The 18,111-nt window shown below is 39.5% G+C and overlaps 1 protein-coding gene across 1 annotated transcript in view; it reads right to left on the reverse strand.

The window, feature by feature from the left end:
* Positions 1–2,934: 2,934 nt before the first annotated feature.
* Positions 2,935–18,111, reverse strand: part of LOC129853885 (stromal cell-derived factor 1-like) — a 41,709-nt gene continuing 26,532 nt past the window's right edge. Inside the window, exons 3-4 of the mRNA XM_055920364.1 lie at positions 14,013–14,096; positions 2,935–8,319 (exon numbers count right to left, since the gene is read on the reverse strand). Of these exons, the coding sequence (XP_055776339.1) occupies positions 8,292–8,319; positions 14,013–14,096 (112 nt within the window). The 3' untranslated portion in view covers positions 2,935–8,291. The remainder of the gene's footprint in view (positions 8,320–14,012; positions 14,097–18,111) is intronic.

Genomic DNA, 18,111 nt, shown 5'->3' on the forward strand with positions numbered 1-18,111 from the left:
ATCCCAGTCGACCTCCTCCGGCAGTCACACTTTAAATATTGTACAAGTTATTCTGACTTTGGTTATTCTTTGGAACCCTATTCCCTTACACAGTTTAAGCTAGAACGCATTTAACATAACTTGCAGACTGGTCTGTATTAGTGTGCTTCTGCTAGCTCATTAGTGCATACTATTGCATGAGTGACACTATTAGCATACATATTACGGTATAATTTCAGTCAATGTGGTTATTTATCTGCGGCAGTAGGTTCAGGCTCTGATTTATTAGCCATGTTCTAATCCTGTGTCATGCATTTTAAATAGGTGGTCATGCCTGTCAGTCCATCTTTGCGTGATAGTAGTATTATTCTATTATTCAGTTCTATCACATGGTATTGTAGCAATGACTTCATTCTAGTCATCACGAATTAGTACTGTCATTAATTAATCTTCTGCTTGCATTTTGTTATTTTCACATCTTAGTTCTATCATGTATTTTAGGCTGCAACTCTTGTGTGGTGAATGCTCGCACAGTGATATTCTTTGCTTCATTTTCTATACAGTATGCCTAATGGCATGGCTGCACGTGCATGGTTAGGTTCTGTATCCATCACCTTGCAGAGTTGAATTTTTGTGCTAATTCATGCATTGATTATGTTCTGTATCATCTGCACATAGTCGTTATGGCATCGTTGCTATTATTGCTATTGCCAATCGAACACAGTGAGGTCGTGGTGACAGAGGCCAACACTAGCTATCCCTTCCACAGCATCTGCTTGGAGCATTGCAGTACGACGGCACACCATTTTAGGGTGGTAGTAAGCAAGTTTACGCGCGTTACCATGCATGCTTGTACATAGTGCATGCATTTTATACCCTGAAGCAGCTCACTCGGCTACAGCGAGTAGCTACTTGAATGGCGTTAGTCTTTTGTCAGTTAAACATTACTGGGTCTTTCCATCACCAAGCATATATTCCAGAAGTACAGCCTCATTTTGAATTGATACTACTGCCTAACCTTTCCTTCTCCGATTTCAGTTATCACCTTGAACCTTAGTGGTGACGCTGTATAGCTGTATAGCTGACTAATAAAGGCTTGCTACAGTTTCAGCCTTGTTGGATGGGCTGTTGATACTAGCATTACCTAGCATGCGGTGGGCTTGCTAAACACCCACATGGCAATCAGTGTTGACCATCAAGTGTTCAATGCCTCTTATGGGAATGTTTATTAGAGAGCTGATTTCAGACACTTTTATATGCAGGCTTATTCTAGTATGGGGTCTATTTCTCTCATTATCAGGTCATGTATTCTTTGCTTGTGGCTTTTTGGAATATGATGTAAATTAGCCTTCAACTCAGGTCGACTATATTGTAGGTCTAGGTTTTGATTATCTGGTCACTCTCACAGTGTATGCTGTGCATGCTGCAGATGCATCAGTTACTGTAGAGCATTTTAGTAGGACTTTAGATAGTAATAGTGGTTACATAGCTAATGTTTAGTTGCGTTTTTTTTGGGGGGGGGGGTACACTGTATGTTTTATGATATGTGATGGTATGTCATGGCTGAGCTGTGCCGCTCTGCAGCAGTCTACTGTATGCTCTAGTCTCTGTACGATGTATATATATATATAAATAACCATGTATGCCTCTTCTGTTCCAATTTCAGTCAGGGAAATGCAGTCTTATCATGCTCCGATAGCAGGGATTCAGTTCATATTGGGTATCAGGACCCTTCAGCGTGCAGTCTTCTCAGGAATCCATCTGTCTGCCTACTCTTCATGGTCTATGGCGAAGCAACAAATACGCATATCAAAGAGTATCTCTCCTGTCTCAGTAGCACAAGTTTGAGTTAAGGCAACGGTGTTGGGTGCATTATATACAGTACCAGTCAAAAGTTTGGAGACACCTACTCTTTCCAGGGTTTGTATTTATTTTTACTATTTTCTACATTGTAGAATAATAGTGAAGACATCAAAACTATGAAATAACACATGTGGAATCATGTATTAACAAAAAAAAGTGTTAAACAAATCAATATATATTTTATATTTGAGATTCTTCAATGTAGCCACCCTTTGCCAAGAGTGTGCAAAGCCTTCATCAAAGCAAAGGGTGGCCACTTTGAAGAATCTAAAATATTAAATATATTTTGATTTGTTATTCTACAATGTAGAAAATAGTACAAATGAAAGTGTGTCCAAACTTTTGACCTGTAATGTATATGTCAGCCCAAAGTCAATAGCATTGCTTTGGTGGTTATCATAATAACGTTCAGTGCATTTAACTACAGGTGGTTGGCTGGGTGCTTAGGTTCTTTGTTAGATAGGATATATATATATATTTCATGTTGGCCCACAGTTGATTAGGCTACTCATATTGTTTAGTGAGTTCCGCTAGCGGTGCGTCTCTAGGGCGGCTGTGTTCACACTGCTACATTGCTAAATTGTAATTATTTCGCCACTATGGCCTATGTATTGCCTTACCTCCCTAATCTTACTTAATTTGCACACACTGTATACGGACTTTTCTATTGTGTTATTCATTTGTTTATTCCATGTGTAACTCTGCGTTTGTGTCGCACTGCTTTGCTTTATCTTGGCCAGGTCGCAGTTGTAAATGAGAACTTGTTCTCAACTTTTTATTTCACCTTTATTTAACCAGGTAGACACCTGGTTAAATAAAGGTGAAATAAAAAAAAAAAATGAAAAATTGGCAAGATGGGCAGATAGTTAACACATACTGCTCTCACTTCTTGTAGGTGATTTTATATTCAAGCTTTGCTTGGGCAGTGAGTTACCCTGAAGGAGCAGAACCTATTTCATCAAGATTTGCATGAAAAGAGCAGGTGTTCATAATGTTTTCTACACTCAGTGTAGATTACCAATGGCATGAAAGCAACTTAATTTGAGTGTTGCCAATCACCCCCCATTTACTTTAAAAAAAAATATGCAAACATAGAAATTAATACTTTTTATTCATGGTTAAAAGACTACGTTTAACTCAACAATATACAGTTTAACATTAAAATGTTACATCTAGCTCCTTCATAAGAACGTTGTGTGTTTGACGTATAAAAGAGTACATCTTTAACCTATGGAAAGATAAAGGTTCAAAATGAAAATGTGATGTCTCATACTTAAGATTATATATATGAAAAAGTACATTAAAAGTACAAAAAAATGTAAAGTAAAAAAGTACAAAAACAACAGTTGACTAATGTGGATCCTATTCTTGTTCTCATTATCACATTCTAAAGTTATGTATTGTTGCTAACTACTTTATTGAGGGATTTTTGTTGTTGTTGCTATGACTGTGATATGTGGTTGTGTCACCCAGCTATCTTAAAGGTCAACTTTGAGCACAAAAAAGCCATCCAACTCCACCCCATTCTCCATTTTAAAACAGAAATGGGGTGTGCCTTTGGTGGGTCATTCTGGTCATGCGCGACGACCAACATAGCTAGTTTGTTAGCTAAGCTAGCCTCTGTAGCTAGCCAGTAACTTCTCCAGTATGTGTTGACGTAATTTCACAGGATTTGTTTTTGGATGGAAGCTGTAGAGATCGGTAAGAAATAGCACTTCTGTAGTCAAATATCTTATTCATCAAGTTTTTTCAAGCATTAAATGACCTGGTATGATGGTGCATTGATCAATGAATTGTTTAAAGACGTTTTTTATTTTATTTTGCCCAAAGTAGACCTTTTAAGATTCTGGATAAGTGTCTGCTAAATGACTAAAATGTAAATGAAAATTAATGAATATGTTGGACATAAAGTGCATCGGTATCCAAAATAACATACAGTATTTGACATTTAATAGGTAACCAAGCCACTCTATTCCACTAGATCAGGGATGGGCAACTTTGATGGGGGTGGGGGCCACATTTTTTTTAAATTCATCATGAGGGGACATAGTGGCTCGTGGGTCTGCATGCCCTCAATTCATGCCCTCTACTTATTTCACAGTGGGGCGGAGAGGAATTAACAGATTTACAGCTAATTTACAGCAATAGGGTTTGCAGTTTTTAGTATGACAACTGATGATCAATGGGCCACACCCCGGTCTGTAATACGACCATGCTTACTACAAGTTTAGATAGCTGGCTGCCAGACTAATTTAGCAATAATAAATACATTTGGAAAAAAAATCGCTGACATGAGCTAACTGAGTGAATGCTAATGCAAAAATTTAAAAATTGCACCTTGTGTATGCTATTATTCTAACTCTCAACAGTGAGTTGAGACCCCAACTGAGTCCCCCCCAATTAAAAAATGTAATTCAATTATTGGTCCCTGCACTACTTACACTGCTACTAATACTATCACACTACAACCGCTGATGAGGTTATGACGTGTTCTATATTACCTCCTATAACATTGATTTTCATAGTGTGTGGTTTGCTAAATACGATACTTCATAAATTCCATAATGTTGCATGACACATTTACATGGTAGTCTGGCTGACAACAAACATGATTTGGTTAACCCACTGCATGTGTTTGACCAGAGTACATTACTGTATGAAAATCTCAATGTCAGAATTAAAGGGAAACCTGAACTACAAAGTTATTAGTCATCTGAGTGAACTATCCCTTTTAAGTAACCTGGGTGAGCTATCCCTTTAATGTAATATGGACGTACTGTTATTTTAACAATCTGGGTTAACTGTTCCTTTAATAAAATCTGGACATACTGCTCCTTTAATGTTTCCAGAACTGTGACGGAGCTGCGGACCGCTACCCTCTCATTGGTCGCTCAATTAGCAGAGTTCTGACTCCAGATGTTCTAGAATTTTCAGAGAGACCGGAAATGCAACAGCAGCATATCATTCCACATTATCTCTCATTGACCGTGTTCCCCTAACAGCTAAAACAGCCCACACGTTCACATACATAAACCCACACACAAACAAACACACACGTGCAGTGACCGGGTCATACATGGTCTCACTACCAGAGCCACAGTTATCAACCAACTGTTGGCACCAAACATGACAACAACATTGTAATTATAATTCTAACTAGAGTCATTATCTTGGAACTTTTAGTGCCAATGTGTCGCTGACTGAAATTCTAAATCTCCAATGAATTTTGGCAAACAGTATATCTGTGTCTCTTCTGAAGCTGCTCGGAGAATAACATCTAGACTCTTTTCACATTAAGACTGTTTATATAAAATACTTCAACATGCAGCATGGCTGGATACCAAACAAAAAGTATTGGTTGATTGGGTACTAGACCTGGATGTCCAATCACTCCTGTGTGTAGACATAGGCAGACATAGGCTCAATCCCAATACCCCCCTATAGCCCTCCCCCTCCATTTTGTGCAATCCCTCAATCCTCAGAGTCGTAGTGCTGTTCCAATTCAACTTTGAGGGGTAGTGCCTTTTCAGCTCTCTAGTTAGGGGTGGCAGGTAGCCTAGTGGTAAGAGTGGTGGGCCAATAACCGAAAGGTTGCTAGGGCCAATAACCGAAAGGTTGCTGGATCAAATCCCTGAGCTGACAAGATAGAAATCTGTCATTTTGCCCCTGAACAAGACAGTTAACCCACTGTTCCCTGGTAAGCTGTCATTGTAAATACGAATGTGTTCTTAACTGACTTGCCTAGTTAAATAGAAAAAGATTTAGTTGGCCCTCCAAACGAAGGAAATTGAGATGCATGATTACTTCATAATGAATCGTGCAAAACATTTACAGTTCAGAGAAATATGTTAGTTAATCTAGAGACACGTGATTCTGCATATTTTAAGTCAAAGTTAATTCACGAAAATCTACTTATTAACAAGCTATCTAGCTGACTCGCTAACATTAGTCAACTAGCTATACATTTAGCTTGCTATATGGGCGTTTGACATTTGTATGAATTGTAATTTGTGTTGTTTAATGTTTTAGGGAATCCTGAACAATCCAGCCTGTCATCTTGTGAAATCCAGCTGATGTAAAGAATCTAGCTAGCTAAATACCTGGCTAACTTTACTGCAAATTGAATGTAGAATGTTTGTAATTTTGCCTTGATTAAAAAACATTTCAAAGTCAGTCTCTTTATTGTAGTAATGTAACATTAACGTTAGAGATTGAAGATATTTGCCAATGCAGGTAACGTAGCAGCAGAGCTTGGAACCAGTTCAGGGAACAGAACTGAAAAGTGAAAAAAAAAAAAAAAATCAAGAAGCATAAATGAAACCTGGAACGAAAGTGATCCATACTGTTCCGAAACAGAAACATTATTTTAAAAGCATTGGTTAATAACGTTATTTACATTCCAAGCAGTTTTTTTCTAGTCCCACAACAAAGTGCCTATGCAAAGCCCTCTCTCTTTCACTTATTTCAGTGTCTGCCTGCAAGCCAAAACTATTTGATTGTGTGTGCTTGGGCTACCTGCCACTCACCCCACCGAAGCATAGGCTACTGCACTGCCATTACAAGCTTGATTCAGAAGATAGGGAGAGAGATTAATTAGCTAGAGAATTGGTAAACTTTTTCAATGCTAGTTAAGGAAACTATATGCCTAGTTATCATGTTTTATTAACTACAAAAGGTAAGACGTGTTTTTAATTCTGATGCCACTGCACACACAAGCTTGTTAGCTAGCTAGCTCAAAGGACATTCAAAGTTTGTCTTTAGAAGTCGCTCCTCCTAGACATAATTCTGTGGAGATAATGCATGTCATGACAAGATTCCCAGCGCTCCAAGCCTCCTCCTCAACCCTCTCTCCCCACCTGCAAAATTTCAGTCGCATTTTGCGCCTTAGGCTACACTTGTCTGTCCATCATGCATGTCAACAACTAGCCTACCTGCTCTATCCGCACTGATTGGTGATTATTTGACCCTACTGGTCATCTATGAACATTTGAACATCTTGAAGAACCATCTGGCTTAATGACCATGTACTCGTATAATCTCCACCCAGCACAGCCAGAAGAGGACTGGCCACCCTTCAGAGCCTGGTTCCTCTCTAGGTTTCTTCCTAGGTTCCTGCCTTTCTAGAGAGTTTTTCCTAGCCACCGTGCTTCAACATCTGGATTGCTTGCTGTTTGGGGTCTTAGGCTGGGTTTCTGTATAAGCACTTTGACATTTGCTGATTGATTTAATTGATTTTAAATGTTGATTTCACAGGTTAAAAACGAATAGAAAGGAACGATATAAAATCAGTCCTTTCTTTTGGTTCAAACCGGTTCAGAACTGTATTTTTCCAATCGGAACAGTGGAACGAAACAAAAAAATGGTGGTTCAGAATGAAGAGATTGGAAAATAATTTTGGTTACAATCCCTGCGTAGCAGTAGCTAACTTTTTCTTCCTTATTGTGTGCAGTGGAGGATAAAAATACCTGTATGCTATGGATGTGTAGCTATGCAGCCGATCTGTGTATGGACCCTGAAAATGTTTGGTATAAATATTAGTTGAGAACAGTTGTTTTAATTGTTCTAGCTAAAGTGCCTTCACTGGTAATGACTGTGAAGGAAATGTGACTGTTAAACTGCTATGGAATAAAAGTCCTGCTTCTGTACTACTGCTGTTCTCATTTGTTACTCATATGGTAAGTACATATTTGTTGCATGAGAAATATAAGGAAAGTTATTACTGCAGCCAGTATAGGCATTCTGAAAAACACAAGGTTCATCATCAATGAATTACGTGGTGTCCGTGGCCGTTTCTGATGTGCGCAAGTGATGTAGCGATGTCCCATTCCCAAGTGTTATTATAGCTCTCCCTACCACTGGTTGCTCCATTTGAGTGCCACTCCCCCACCAAGGGACACTCGAAAATGAGGGGGAGGGCTAAGGGTAGTATGTTCTAGTGGCTCTGCCATGCATGTGTGAACACCTCCATGCCCCTTGGATCTTTCCCAGAATGTACTGTTGAACCTTGTACACTCCCCAGGACAAGCTGATAAAGTTGGATTGAGGCTTGAATCCTGTCATGAATCCTTCCTCTCTCACCATCTCAGCCCCATCAATGCCTACTTTAAGCCCAGTCCTAACTCCTGAATGACAGAGAAGCCGGTGGCCAAAACAGCAACAAAAAATTGCTCTTTACTGATGAAATAGTATAAGAAAAAATGGTATATACATAATTTATAAAAACATACACTCACACAGATATAATTGCACTTGGCACTAGCAGGGGTGGAGTCTATAAGGGGTGCAGGTGGTGATGGTAACAGGGGTGGTGGTTTTGGAAAGCCGTGGGTTGGATGGTTCCGCGATGGACAGGATAAGTGCTGTTCAGCGTGCGTGACGGGAGAGTACATGTTACATATTACAAGCTACACGTCTCATGTTACATATCTGTTGGTCTTCCTGCAGGCGCTCTAGTTGGTCTGCTTGGATTTCTTCATCCTGAAAGAACAAAACAGAGTATGAATATAAGACAGTTAACAGAGCCATCAATTTTTTTCCTGTTTCCTCCCTGTGAGTTCAGGTCAACCACTTGACTGTTGTGCCACTGTATTTAGATAAATGACTATTTGTTTTAGTTATAGTCTGTCTCCCAGAGTTATACTTGTCACATCTGCTACACCCTCTGGTGGTCATCCAGTGTCCTCTTGACCTGCAGTTTTCTCTCTCTCTCTTTAAAATGTGTGAAGATGTGTCTTCAGCATAATTTGAAATTCACGAGTAAAGATTTGCATGGACTCACTGTGTGCAATAATATTGTTGAACATTATTTTTGAATGACTACCTCATCTCTGTACCCAACACATACAATAATCTGTAAGGTCCCTCAGTCGAGCAGTGAATTTCAAACACTCATTTAACCACAAAGACCAGAGAGGTTTTCCATTGCCTCGCAAAGAAGGGCACCTATTGGTAGATGGGTAAACATAAAAAAGCAGACATTGAATATCACTTTGAGCATGGTGAATCAATACCGCCAGTCGCTACAAAGACACAGCCGTCTTTCCTAACTCTGTTGCCGGAGAGGAAGGAAACCTCTCAGGAATTTCACCAAGAGGCCAATGGTGACTTTTAATCAGTTAGAGATTAATGGCTGTGATAGGAAAAAAACTGAGGATGGATCAACAATATTGTAGTGACTCCACAATACTAACCTAAATGACAGAGTGAAACGAAGGAAGCTTGTGCAGAATAAAAAATATTCCAAAACATGCATCCTGTTTGCAATAAGGCACTAAAGCAAATAAAATGTGGCAAAAAAATGTACTCTATATCCTGAATACAAAGCATTATGTTTGGGGCAAATCCAACATATCACTGGGTAGCATTCAAAATATTTTCCAACATGGTGATGGCTGCATTATGTTATGTGTATGCTTTTCATTGGCAAGGACTAGGGAGTTTTTTGAGGGGATAAAAAATAAACTAAATAGAGCTGGGAGACAGTCACCTTTTCAGCAGGACAATAACCTGAAATCCAAGGCCAAATATACACTGTAGTTGCTTAACAAGATGACATTGAATGTTCCTGAGTGGCCTTGTTAAAGTTTTGACTTAAATCGGCTTGAAAACCTATGGCAAGACTTGAAAATGGCTGGCTAACAATGATCAACAACAAACTTGACAGAGCTTGAATCATTTTTAAAAGAATGATGTGCAAATGTTGTACAATCCTGGTGCGCAAAACTCTTAGATTTACCCAAAAAGACTCACAGCTGTAACCGTTGCCGAATGTGATTCTAACATGTATTGACTCAGGGGTGTGAAAATGTATGTAAATTATATATATGCTGTATTTTATTTTCAATACATTTGCAAAAAATTCTAAAAACATGTTTTCACTTTGTCATTATGGGGTATTGTGTGTAGATGGGTGAGATTTTTTATTTTTTTTAAAATACATTTTGAATTCAGGCTGTATGACATCAAAATGTGTAATACAGAGTCTTGCAAAAGTATTCATGCCCCTTGGCGTGTTCCCTATTTTGTTGCATTACAACCTGTAATTTAAATATATTTTTATTTGGATTTCATGTAATGGACAAACACAAAATAGTCAAAATTGGTGAAGTGAATTTTTATTTATTTTATTGTTTCAGTATAATAAAAAACAGAAAAGTGGTGCGTTCATATGTATTCACCCCTTTCTATGAAGCACCTAAATAAGATCTGGTGCAACCAATTACCTTCAGAAGTCACATAATTAGTTAAACAAAGTCCACCTGTGTGCAATCTAAGTGTCACATGATCTCAGTATATATACACCTGTCCTGTAAGGCATGCAATACAACAAAACAAGGGGCACCACCAAGCAAGGGGTACTATGAAGACCAAGGAGCTCACCAAACAGGTCAGGGACAAAGTTGTGGAGAAGTACAGATCAGAGTTTTTTTTTTTTTAAATACCAGAAACTTTGAACATCCCACGGAGCACCATTACATCTATTATTAAAAAATATAAAGAATATGGCATCACAACAAACCTACCAAGAGAGGGCTGCCCACCAAAACTCACGGACCAGGCAAGGAGGGCATTAATCAGAGAGGCAACAAAGAGACCGAAGATAACCCTGAAGGAACTGCAAAGCTCCAAATCAAATCAGCGGAAATTGGAGTATCTGTTCATAGGACCACTTTATGCCGTACACTCCACAGAGCTGGGCTTTATGGAAGAGTGTCCAGAAAAAAATAAGAACACGTATTCCCGATGACCGAGTCAGGTAGCTATATTTATAACATAGATGGTTATTGAATGGCATAGATGGTAAATGAACTTGACATCATGTCAGAGCAAGATTTGTGCTCATGTATGAGGAAGTTTGAATTATGTGGGTGCGTCTCTAATTAGTATTCCTCTCTTAACCCTTACAGAGGAAGAAAACATATACAGTGGGGTCCAAAATGATTGACACCCTTGTATTGACACCCTTGATAAAGAGCAAAAATTAATGTATAAAATAAATAAAATACTGAGCTTTATACCATGGCATTGTTGAATATTCATTTCTGATTGTCTTGAAGGGCATTCTAGAGTGTGCATTATTTCCCTCTAACACACAGCATATCAGCACAGTAGAATTCAATGGCTATCGTTCATTCTTCTTTCATTCTTAAGCTGCTTGAAAGCAAATGTCGAATTAAAAAAATATATATATTTTGTTTAAAAAAAAAATTGTTATCGAAATACATTTTCATAACAGCAAGCTAGGACTGATGGTTTGGTTACCACGGCAACTACAGTAGCTATCTAGTAAACTTGCTAGTTACTTCAGTAGATGTTGGATCCAATCAATCAAATTGATTTATGAAGCCCTTTTCAGCCGATGTCACAAAGTGCTATACAGAAACCCAGCCTAAAACCCCAAACAGCAAGCAATGCAGATGTAGAAGCACGGTGGCTAGGAAAAACTCCCTAGAACATATTTATACCGGCAAATTAATTAAACTATAGCCATGGTAGGGACAATCAACTCAGGGTTCTATGCGATCTCTGGAAACTAATGCAACTACGTGGAAGGTCAGTTCCACTCTGCTAGCGTGTCGTTGGACACACCTTCCACGTCGTTCATTATTTTCCATAGAATGCATAGCCCCATTGATTATCCCTTACATAGTGCATGCAACAAAAAGAGGTAAAATTATATTTTTTACTAATACAATTGCTCAGAGAAAGAGATGTTGCTTCAAAAAATGATTGACACCCTGTTTCCATTACCTTTCAAGGGACCCAGGACCAGTAGAAGCAAATAACCCCATAACATCAAAGATCCACCACCATATTTTAGAGTAGGTACCCAGCAAACCAAAATTGTTTCTGTGAAAGTTCCCAGAACATTCGTTAGTTTACAGCAAATGTTTTCATAACACAAAAACTGTCCAGGTGTGCTGGTGATTGTACAATGTTTGTATAAAACATTCGCCTGACGTTGCAAGAACATTCTCAGAACACATTTAGTCTGTTCTTTAAAAGGTTCCCAGAATGCTTCATTACGTTGTGGGAACAGTCTGGTGGGAACATTTAGGGGACATCACGAACGATATATTCCCAAAACACAAAAAATGTCCATTCGTGTGGAGGATATTGTTTCTTTTAGGGTGCAAAAACATATGTGTTCAAGCTATCCTGAATGTGACCAGACCATCTGATTTAGTTCAATGTAAAATGTCTTACTGTTTTTGTAGAGCAGTCTGTGGCTGAGAGCCCAATCCTAATCATTTCATATTTGCAAAGATAACTCTGACTTTCCCCTGAATCATGTAGCCTAGGCCTATGAATGTCAATGGCAGACGTCCGTGAAAATTGGGATGTACACATGTATGCAGATCAATACCAGATTCGGCCATGAGCGTGTACTACTTTACTACTGTATGATTTGGAGAATTAAAAAAAATATCTATATTTTACCTTTATTTAACTAGGCAAGTCAGTTAACTTCTTATGGCTGCAGGGGCAGTATTGAGTAGCTTGGATGAAAGGTGCACAGAGGTGCCCAGAGTAAACGGCCTGCTCCTCAGTCATAGTTGCTAACATTTGCATATTATTATTAGTATTGGATAGAAAACACTCTGAAGTTTCAAAAAATGTTTGAATTATGTCTGTGAGTACAACAGAACTCATATGGCAGGCAAAAAACCTGAGAAGTTCCACTTCCTGTTTGGATTTTTTCTGGGGTGGCAGATTTTCAACCAAGCTCTCATTGAAATTACGGCGAGATATTGATGAGTTTTCACTTCCTACGGCTTCCACTAGATGTCAACAGTCAATAGAACTTTGTCTGATGACTCTAATGTGAAGGGGGGCCGACAGAGACAGGAATTAGTCACCACTGCCACGAGCTGACCATGCTTTGACCACGCGCGTTCACGTGATAGGCAGCTCCATTCCATCGCTCAACTGAAGTCAATCTAATTCTCCGGGTTGGAACGTTATTCAAGATGTATGTTAACAACATTCTAAAGATTGATTCAGTACATCGTTTGACATGTTTCTACTGACTGTTGGAACTTTTGGACATTTCGTCACGTTATAGTGGACGCGCTTTGTGACTTTGGAATTGTTTACCAAACGAGCTAACCAAAGTAGCTAATTGGACATAAATAACGGACATTATCGAACAAATCAAGCATTTATTGTGGACCTGGGATTCCTAGGACTGCATTCTGATGAAGTTCATCAAAGGTAAAGAAACATTTATCATGTATTTTCTGGTTTCTGTTGACTCCAACATTTGGCTATTGTTCTGAGCGCTGTCTCAGATTATTGCATGATTTGCTTTTTCCGTAAAGTTTTTTTTTTTTTAAATCTGACACAGCAGTTGCATTAAGGAGAGGTATATCTATAATTCCATGTGTATAACTTGTATTATCATCTACATTTATGATGTATTTCTGTTGAAACGATGTGGCTATGCAAAATCACTTGATGTTTTTGGAACTAGTGAATGTAACGCGCCAATGTAAACTCAGATTTTTTTATATAAATATGAACTTTATCAAACAATACATGCATGTTTTGTCTGATAACAGTAAGTCCCATGAGTGTCATCTGATGAAGATCAAAGGTTAGTGATTCATTTTATCTCTATTTCTGCTTTCTGTGACTGCTATATTTCGCTGGAAAAATGGCTGTGCTTATTGTGGTTTGGTGGTGACCTAACAATCGTTTGTAGTGCTTTCGCTGAAAAGCATATTTGAAAATCAGACACTTTGGTGGGATTAACAACAAGATTACCTTTAAAATTATATAAAACACATGTATGTGAGGAATTTTAATTATGAGATTTCTGTTTGAATTTGGCGCCCTGCACTTTCACTGGCTGTTGTCATATCGATCCCCTTAGCGGGATGCAGCCATAAGAAGGACACATTCTTATTTTCAATGACGGCCTAGAAACAGTTGGTTAACAGCCAGGGGCAGAACAACAGATTTGTACCTTGTCAGCACAGGGATTTGAACGTGCAACCTTTCAGTTACTAGTCCAACGCTCTAACCACTAGGCTACCCTCCGCCCCAGAATAGGGTGAATGACATTTTCAGGAAGACTGTAATTTTCCGTTACTCTCAGATACCATTTCTCTGTGTAGACATGAAGAGAATACTTTTTAGGTTACAGGTTCTCTCAAGGGGTGTCTTACTTGTTGAGGGCGTTATTCAGGTACTGCTGCAGCCACTTGGTCTCAGGGTTGATACAAACCTCCTTGTGGTTCTTCAGCTTGGCACTAAGAAGAGAGAAAAGAGAGAGGGGTAAGATTAATTGAGAGGCATGAGATTGATAGTTTCTGGTGCCCTGTTCCATTCCAGCACAGACTGGCTCAATTCCACCTCCATTCAAACCACATTTATGTGTAGTAACATGGAAAGCTGTGTATATGCACTGTTGAGGAGAGCTTGCAAGTAAGAATTTTACTGCACCGTTTTACTGCACCTGTATCCTGTGCACGTGACCAATAAAGGTTGATTTGATATCTAACATCTACATGTGCTTATCTCTTAAACCAACCCTTGAGCAACTGAGCTGCATTCAGACTTGGAGTTCTGAATGGGGGAGATATCTCTCTACATAAGCCATGGTTCTCGATATCTATATACAGTAACTGACTTAGTCAATAAACGTTAGTGTTACATAAATTGGCTGAACTCCACATTTCCTCCATATGTTTACCGGGTAAAGCTATGCTGGTCTGTCATCACCCCAGGTACATTCCATTGTTCTTGTGTGTGTTCCCCAACCCCTATCCTCACACACCATTATCATGTTATCACCCATCTGCCATAGGCTAGAAGATTGAATTACCACTACCTTCTAAGTTTTACACAGTGACAACTGTGCATTTGGCTGTTTAGATAAAGAGATCCAGTCAATCTGTCACTCATAATGCTATCAACTAGTTAATTCCTCATCCCTATCCCTGTTTACAGTGTTAAATAGTTCCCTGGGAGGAGATATGTTTCAGATGTAGCCAGGAATTCTACAGATAAACACATTAGAGAAGTGGAGATTTAAAGGTGTCACAGATTGTATTTACTGGAGAAGTTTAAGCATTAGGTTGTATTGGTTTTAATGATAGACAGTTCAAGATTGGTATTTAAAGGGATCCATGATCCATCCCCTCTTGCCCTTTGACGGAATAACCCTAACCATGTACCTATTGGCTATATCCAGAATACCCTGTGGCAATTGGCTTAATCCAAAATAACCCTAATCTATTTGCAGATGGGTCATGGGTTAGATCATGTGTCTCTCTGGCAGGGTCAGTGCTTGAAGTGTGTAGTACACATGTCCAAGATGGCATAGCAGTGGGGATGTCTGTTTTGATTGTCTTGTCCCGTCCCTTGCATATATCGTTTTTCTTCATAGATTTTCTTCATAGATAGATAGATTTATTTATTTAAAATCGAATTTTCCATCTACGGACTGAACATACTCTCCTGCAACCCGCCTCACCCAATGTGGTATGGATCTGATATTTTTACACTTTTGAACTGGAAACCTTCTGAAGCTAGCCAGCTAACTAGCTACAAGCTAGGACTCAGTTAGCCACTGCTAGCGGTCATCACCGTTAATAAACTCGGACTACCAGCTTCATCCCGGGCAACTCTTGCCAGGCTGTACAGTGTGATATCTACCCAGAGCATATCGGACTGCTTTTCTCTACCACATCTCCGAATTCCTAGCGGTCATCACCGTTAATAAACTCGGACTACCAGCTTCAGCCCGGGCAACTCTTGCCAGGCTGTACAGTGTGATATCTACCCAGAGCATATCGGACTGCTTTTCTCTACCACATCTCCGAATTCCTACCGCAAGCTCTGAACCTTTACTCCAGATCATCGCAGCTAGCTAGCTGCTATCCGAGTCGCTACTCCTGTCTAACGTCTCTGTCCCGAAGCAAACACCAGTTAGCCTGGAGCTAGCCTCGAGCTAGGCCCTTCTCCTGGCTAGCTGAAGAATTCCATCAGATAATTCCTGAGCTTCAATACCTCTTCTGCCAATTGGCCTGGACCTTTTGCTGCCGACACGGAGCCCCGTCGATCCATCACGACTGGTCTGCCGACATAACAGTCCGAGGGGGTTTCAGACTCTCCCATTGAGACGTCCCCCTGAGGCCCATCTGCAAGCATGCTTCCAGCCCCGGCCTGCTAGCTGTCTGAATCGCCGTGCCTCCAGCTCGCCTAGCTACTCAGTGGACCCTATGATCACTCGGCTACACATGCCTCTCCCTAATGTCAATATGCCTTGTAAATTGCTGTTTTGGTTAATAATTTTGTCTTATTTCACTGTAGATTCTCCAGCCCTGCTCAATATGTCTTAGCTAGCCCTTATGTTCCACCCCACACACATGCGGTTACCGCACCTGACTTAAATGGTGCCTTTAGAGACAAAACCTCTCTCATCGTCACTCAATGCATAGGCTTACCTCCACTATACTCACATCCTACCATACCCTTGTCTGTACATTATGCCTTGAATCTATTCTTCCGTGACCAGAAACCTGCTCCTTTTACTCTCTGTTCCGAACGCACTAGACGACCAGTTCTTTTAGCCTGTAACCGTACTCTTATGCTACTCCTCCTTTGTTCCTCTGGTGATGTAGAGGTTAACCCAGGCCCTGCAGCTCCCAGCATCACTCCCATTCCCCAGGCCCTCATTTGTTGACTTTTGTAACCATAAAAGCATTGGTTTCATGCATGTTAACTTTTACTGCCTCTGAAACCCGGATCCGGGATCCCCCCCCCCCACCCCCACCCCCCCACCCACACTGATTAGCATCGCTAGCATAGCGTCACATTTAAATAGTAGCATCTAAATATCATTAAATCACAAGTCCAAGACACCTAATGAAAGATACAGATCTTGTGAATCAAGTCACCATTTCAGATTTTTAAAATGTTTTACAGGGAAGACAAAATATGTAAATCTATTAGCTAACCATGTTAGCAAAAGACACCCTTTTTCTTTGTCCACCATTTTTTCTCAACACCAGTAGCTATCACCAATTCGGCTAAACTAAGATATTGATAGCCACTAACCAAGAAGAAAGCTCATCAGATGACAGTCTGATAACATATTTATGGTATAGGATAGGTTTTGTTAGAAAAATTTGCATATTTCAGGTATAAATCATAGTTTGCCATTGCAGCCAGCATCACAAATCTCACCAAAGCTCCTAGAATTACTACAGACAGTAACGTGTATTGCCAATTTACTCATCATAAAACATTTCTTAAATACACAGCACATAGCAATGGAAAGACACAGATCTTGTGAATTCAGACAACATTTCAGATTTTCTAAGTGTTTTACGGCGAAAACACAATGAATCGTTATATTAGCATACCACATATGCAAACGTTACCAGAGCATTGATTCTAGCCAAAGAGAGCGATAACTCAACATCGCCAAAATATATTAATTTTTTCACTAACCTTCTCAGAATTCTTCAGATGACACTCCTGTAACATCATATTACACAATCCATATAGAGTTTGATCGAAAATGTGCATATTTAGCGGCACAAATCGTGCTTACACAATGGAAATAGTGTTCAACTACTCAAGCAATCTGGCCGGCGCCATTTTGAAAATACAAATATTTTTATCAAACTATTCATAAACTTGACTAAAAAAATACAGGTTGGACATGAAATGAAAGATGTATTAGTTATTAATGCAACCGCAGTTAGATTTTTAAAATTAACGTTACTAGACATACAGTGTGCGTTACAGCCAGACTAGTGACGCAATAACGGCGTCACTAATCACCATTATTGAGTTTACATTTTTCCACATAAAAACGGAATAACATCATAAATAGCTCTTACTTTTCGACGAGCTTCCATCAGAATCTTGCCATGGTGGTTCTTTGTCCAAAAGAATCGTTGCTTGGTTGTAAAACGTTGCATTCAACTTCTGATATAGCAGCTAACACTAGCTAGCCATAGCTATTTTGCCATAACGTGTCCAAATCCTCAAGGCGCAATACTGAGGAAATTCCAAAAAATAGCAATATACTCGCATAATCTGATATAACTCGGTTTAAAATAGCTTCGTTATGATGCTTCTAACACCTATGTCTAATTAAATTACAGATGGATACATCTAACGTTTAAAATTGAGCGTTTGAAAATGGCATCCTGAGGTCCATCTCTGCGCAATGCTCAGCGTGGAAAGGAAGGCTCCTCTCGCTCCTTGGCCTTTTATAACCTCTGAGAGCTACGCAGCAAGCCCATTCCA

The sequence above is a fragment of the Salvelinus fontinalis genome, chromosome 1, assembly GCF_029448725.1.
Source record: "Salvelinus fontinalis isolate EN_2023a chromosome 1, ASM2944872v1, whole genome shotgun sequence".
In the NCBI taxonomy this organism is placed as follows: Eukaryota; Metazoa; Chordata; class Actinopteri; order Salmoniformes; family Salmonidae; genus Salvelinus; species Salvelinus fontinalis.